The sequence below is a fragment of the Pteropus alecto genome, unplaced genomic scaffold (assembly GCF_000325575.1).
Source record: "Pteropus alecto unplaced genomic scaffold, ASM32557v1 scaffold8, whole genome shotgun sequence".
Classification (NCBI taxonomy): domain Eukaryota; kingdom Metazoa; phylum Chordata; class Mammalia; order Chiroptera; family Pteropodidae; genus Pteropus; species Pteropus alecto.
This window is the reverse complement of record NW_006494609.1, coordinates 24,407,219-24,411,833: the sequence shown is the minus strand read 5'-3', so window position 1 is coordinate 24,411,833 and position 4,615 is coordinate 24,407,219. Positions and strand designations below refer to the sequence as shown.

The following is a 4,615-nucleotide window of genomic DNA, read 5'->3' as shown; positions in this document are numbered from 1 at the left end:
TCTGTGGCTTCACTGTCCCCCCTCCCACCCCCCAGAGCACCCAGCCCACAGGGCAGGAGGAAACTGCCAAGCCCACCAGGGACATGAGGCTCTGAGGGACACATCTTGCTGGACAGGCAGAGCTGTCTGTTAAGTGGTCACTGCCACACCTGGCAGGGCTGGGACTGGGGGTCAGGCACCCTGCCTCGCACCGAGAGCCCTCCAGCCCTCCGAAGGCCCGGTCCACTGAAGGGAGCAGGTGGGGGCAGGCGGCATTCCGGGCCGTGACAGAGCTTTCCTCTGGGGCCCTGGCGGGGACCGGGGCTCACGGCCTCGGGTGGGGGGCGGATGGGGATCAGGGCAGGCTGGGCTGGCAGAGGGGCCGTTACCAATGAATTCGCTGCGCAGCTGGGTGCGGGCACGGAGGTCCTCGGGGCCCAGGATGATGGCATTGACCGTGCTGAGCAGGGTGACGACGTAGGGCACGTTGCTGCTGTCAGAGAGCTCGTTCACGATGACGCTGAAGCGGTACTGCTGGCTGCACACCGTCTAGGGGTGGTCAGGGGTCAGCCTGCATCCCAGGCCCCGCCCAGGCCCCAGCCACATGGTCACTCACCTTGTAATGGTCCAGGGCGTCCAGGGCCAGGGCATGGCCCTCGGGAGAGTAGATGCACAGGGCGGCCAGCAGCTCGAACACCTGCTTCTTGACCATCACGTTCGAGGTGTCCAGAGCTGTCACGGGCCGGGGGCGTCTCAGCGGGGCCCACGCCCCCAGGCCGTGCCGCCCCCTCAGCCCTTCCCCCACCCGTGCCTTCCTCCTGCCCCAACTCCCACACTATGCCTGTGGACACAGGGGTGCTGTGCACCCACCCGCCGCCCGGACCGTAGGGGCAGACCTCATGCGGAGAGGCTCAGGGGCAGGGCAGCCCTGGTCACCCGGGTTCTGCCCTGGCTGCGTCTGGGCCTGTGGGCACACCTCCCTGGCCTGAGTCCGTGTCATCCCCAAACTCAGTACCAACTGCCTCCCACCTCAGCCCCTGAACTGAGAAAGTTCTTGGGTGTCCCTTGGCTGGCCCTGCTGAGAGCAAGTCACAGAGGTCTCTACGGAAGCACGGCGAGGCCGGACCGGGTCGTACGGGAACGAGGCAGCCTCCGTCTCGCTCACCTATGCAGCACCTGCCCCCATGCGTTGGCCCACCTGTCACTGCTCACCCCTGGAGCCCCAAGCATGAGGAACTTGGTCGCTGCCGGGAAGCAGCACAGCCTGGCGGGCAAGGGACACAGTGACCACTGTCTACCAGGGACCACAGGACTAACTGTGGGTGCTGCCTAAGGAGACTTTCTGGGGAGGTGACAGTGAGCTGGAACTTAAAGGGTGAGTGGGACTTTGCAGCCACACAAAGCAGACCAGCCTGAGGTGGAGGTGGAGACTGGGGGCCCCCAGATGGCAGGAGCAGGGGGCAGGGCAGGGGTGGGCAGGGGATGCTGGACGGTGCCGTCAGCAGGTGCCTGCCAGACCTGAAGGGCTGCTGCCCGGCCAACGCCGAGGGCTCTGAGCCCCCTGGAGAGTGTTTTCGACTCAGGTGACTCCAGCTGCCACAGTGTGGGGGGGAGGGGGTGGGCGGGCCTGGAGGCCGGACACCAGGGTGGGGGCGGGGCCTGAACCAGCACAGGGCTGGGTGGAAAATCCGGGCAAAGCCACAGAACAGAGGGGCGACGAGGTGCAGCTGGTGGAGGAGCCACGGCTCCAAGGTGACCTGGGGGTCTCAGACGTGGGGCGAATGGGAAACTGGCTCTTCTTCCAGGAAGCCCTCCCTGCCTGCCCAGCCCGCCCGCGCTCACCCAGGGAGAGCTGGCGCACGTAGGCCTGGTTGCTGAGGATGTACTCGAGGCCCTGCTGGGAGTTCATGACGGCGCGCACGCAGCTGATGCAGGTGAGCTGCAGCAGGGCGTCGGCGATGCGGGCCACGCCGCGGCCGGACAGGCGGGGCAGGGCCTCGAGCAGCAGGTCCAGGCCGCTCTGCTCCAGGAACTGCACCATCCAGCTGCCGTCACTGCCCTCCAGCCGCTTGCGCAGGCCGGAGTAGTTGACCACAGACGGCATCTGCAGCAGCCGGATGCACAGCTCGGGGTCGGCGCTCTCCAGGTTGGCCTCCGTGGGGTCCGCGTCCTGCGGCCCCAGCTTCTCCTTCAGCGCTGCCCACTTGCGCTGTGCGCCCTCCTTCACCGACATCCTGCCGAACTGCGGGGCCGGAGGGGGCGGAGGTCAGCCCGCAGCCCGGCCGGGCGCGGCCGGCGGAGGCAGCACCCTCTGCCTCGGCGTCTCCACCTGCCGGGCTGGTTTCCCCACAGCGCCCGGGCCTCTGATGCTCGTGCTGGCGCTGCCCCGAGCCTCCGACGCCCAGGCCAGGCGCGCCACGCACCCACCCCTGACCGAACTGCCGCAGCAGCGAGGAGCCAGCAGCACCACCCTGCTCTAGGGACGAGGACCCAGCCAGTGGTGACGATGTGACAAATGGTGTCTGGGGCTCCCTTCCTGCGCCCCGAGGTGCTTCCCCTGCCCCATGGATGGGGCCAGAGGAGCACGGTGGGTGATGCATGGCAACTCTGTCCCTGGATACTCCAGGTGTGGCCAGGGAGGGGCTGACTCGAAGGTCAGGTGCAGCGTCCACCCAATTCCAGGCAGGACAGGGCCCCATGAGGCGACGGCCCTGCCAGTCCCTGGCTCTGTGGCCTGAGCTTGTCGACCTGTGTGCGGATGGAGGACCAGGTGTCCCCCAGGTCTTCAGTGTGTGGAGATCTATCGGATTCTGCTGCAGCAGGTGTGACCCCGGCCCAGAACGTCCCCCCAGCACAACAGCAGGACAGGTGGGCTGTGTCTGTCATCGCCACACCCACCACGCTCCGTCCCTGGGGCTCATGGCCATGACGCCATCCGCAACCACATCCCCTGGGGACTGGCCCCAGAGGTCAGGGCGGCCCAGGCTCTCCGGCAACCATGTATGGCTTGGCTCTTATATTTAGCGCCCGAGAAGAGCAGCGTGGAGCTGCTGGGAGGGAGCTGAGGGGCAGGGCATGCGACTCCACTGTGCCTCTCCCCAGGGCCCGGCCCCGCCCGCCCCCGGCCTCTTTTTTTTTAGGCACCGTATAGCTCTATTCTATAGGAGAAACAGGGGGCGGCGCCCAGAGCAGCCAGGTCACATGCTCACATCCCCAGAGCGGGAAGCAGTAGAGCCAAGGGAGACTGGACCCCAGAGGGGGGCCTGGAGCCCACGAAATGCTGGACGGCCAGCTCGGCTGCACACCGAGGGTGGCCGGACCTGGTAACTCAGAGGGGGGACCCCAAGGCCCAGCAGAGGTCACGCAGGGGACAGAGGCTGAGTGGGCACAAGAGCCCAGTGCATGTGGCCTCCTGGGGGCCCTGCTGCCTCCTGACTCGGTGAGGGGCCCCGGCCTGCTGGGAACAGAGAGAACGTCCAGGGCCACCTGGCGTCTCAGCAGCCCCTCCGCCCTTTGCAGCGGGTCCACTGCAGGAGGCCAGCCTCTCGTCCTCCCACCGGGCCAGCCGCCCTGCGGGGCCCCTGGGGTCCTCCCCAGAGGCAGCCTGGTTGTGGGGGAGACAGGGCTCTGACCTGCGAATGTGCCCAGCTCTGGCCCTTGTCAGCAGACCGTGGCCGAGTCCCTATCCTGTCTGACCCTGTGTCCTCACCTGTGCTTCCAGAATCGGCCTGCTGGGAGCCTTCCGAGAGGCAGCGGGCATGGATGTCCCCTGCAGCCGGCAAGGGGAACGTTGGGCTGTTCATCGGCCCTCCTCCGGGGCCCGCAGCCTCGACCTTGTGCTGGACCCCACCCGTGACTCCACGGTCTCTCCCACCCGCCCGGCCCTCGGCCCTGGCCCTGTCCACTCACCCAGACGTGCAAGACCTTTCGGCCACTTCTGCCCACCCATTCCAGGCTCTGCCTTGGGCTGCCCCTCCCGCTCTCCTGGCTTCTCATCAGGCTGACTGCTGAGCGGCCCGGCTGCCCGCCACGGCCTCGGCCCCTCCTGGGTTGGTGAGGGGGCTGCTCCCAGCACCATGAAGAGCACGGCGGACGGGCCTCTGCACTCACTGCCACCCCCTTGGGTGCTGCTGCTTAAAGAGGCGCCCAGAACTGACTGCCCTTCCCCACCCCGCCCCCGCTGGCCCAAAGTCCCCATTTCCTTGGCAGAGGCTGAGTGGACAGAGCGCGAACTCTCCCAGGCCAGGCCTCTGGCATCCCAAGTGTCCTCTCCAGCCAAGAGCCCCAGGGGTCCCTGGATGCAGAGAAAACACATCTCAGAGACACTCAGCACTGCCTAGAGCCACCGTGCTGGCACCGCTCAGTCCTGTGCACCTCCAGTCCGTGGGGCCAGGTGCTCGCTTGCCCCAAAGCCCCTGCCTTCATCTATGGGGGGAAAATGTGGGAGCACAGGAGGTGACCACCCCATCTGTCGGCCTGGCCGCGAAGATTCTATACTGTGTGCCCTGCTGTGTCCTGGAGCCAAGCTGCCCAAGCTGGCCATGCCCCACCTGGTTGTACATACCCAGTGGGGCAGCGGGCGTGCTCCGCTGGCTGTGGCCAAGTACAGACAGAGCGTCTGCTCTCCACCGTGATG

The 4,615-nt window shown here is 67.1% G+C and overlaps 1 protein-coding gene across 1 annotated transcript in view; it reads right to left on the bottom strand.

Annotated features, from left to right (window-relative positions):
- Positions 1-2,299, bottom strand: part of INF2 (inverted formin, FH2 and WH2 domain containing) — a 14,682-nt gene extending 12,383 nt beyond the window's left edge. The window contains exons 1-3 of the mRNA XM_006925683.3: positions 1,822-2,299; positions 596-711; positions 369-528 (exon numbers count right to left, since the gene is read on the bottom strand). Coding sequence (XP_006925745.1) covers positions 369-528; positions 596-711; positions 1,822-2,212 — 667 coding nt within the window. The 5' untranslated portion in view covers positions 2,213-2,299. The remainder of the gene's footprint in view (positions 1-368; positions 529-595; positions 712-1,821) is intronic.
- Between the last annotated feature and the right edge of the window lie 2,316 nt (positions 2,300-4,615).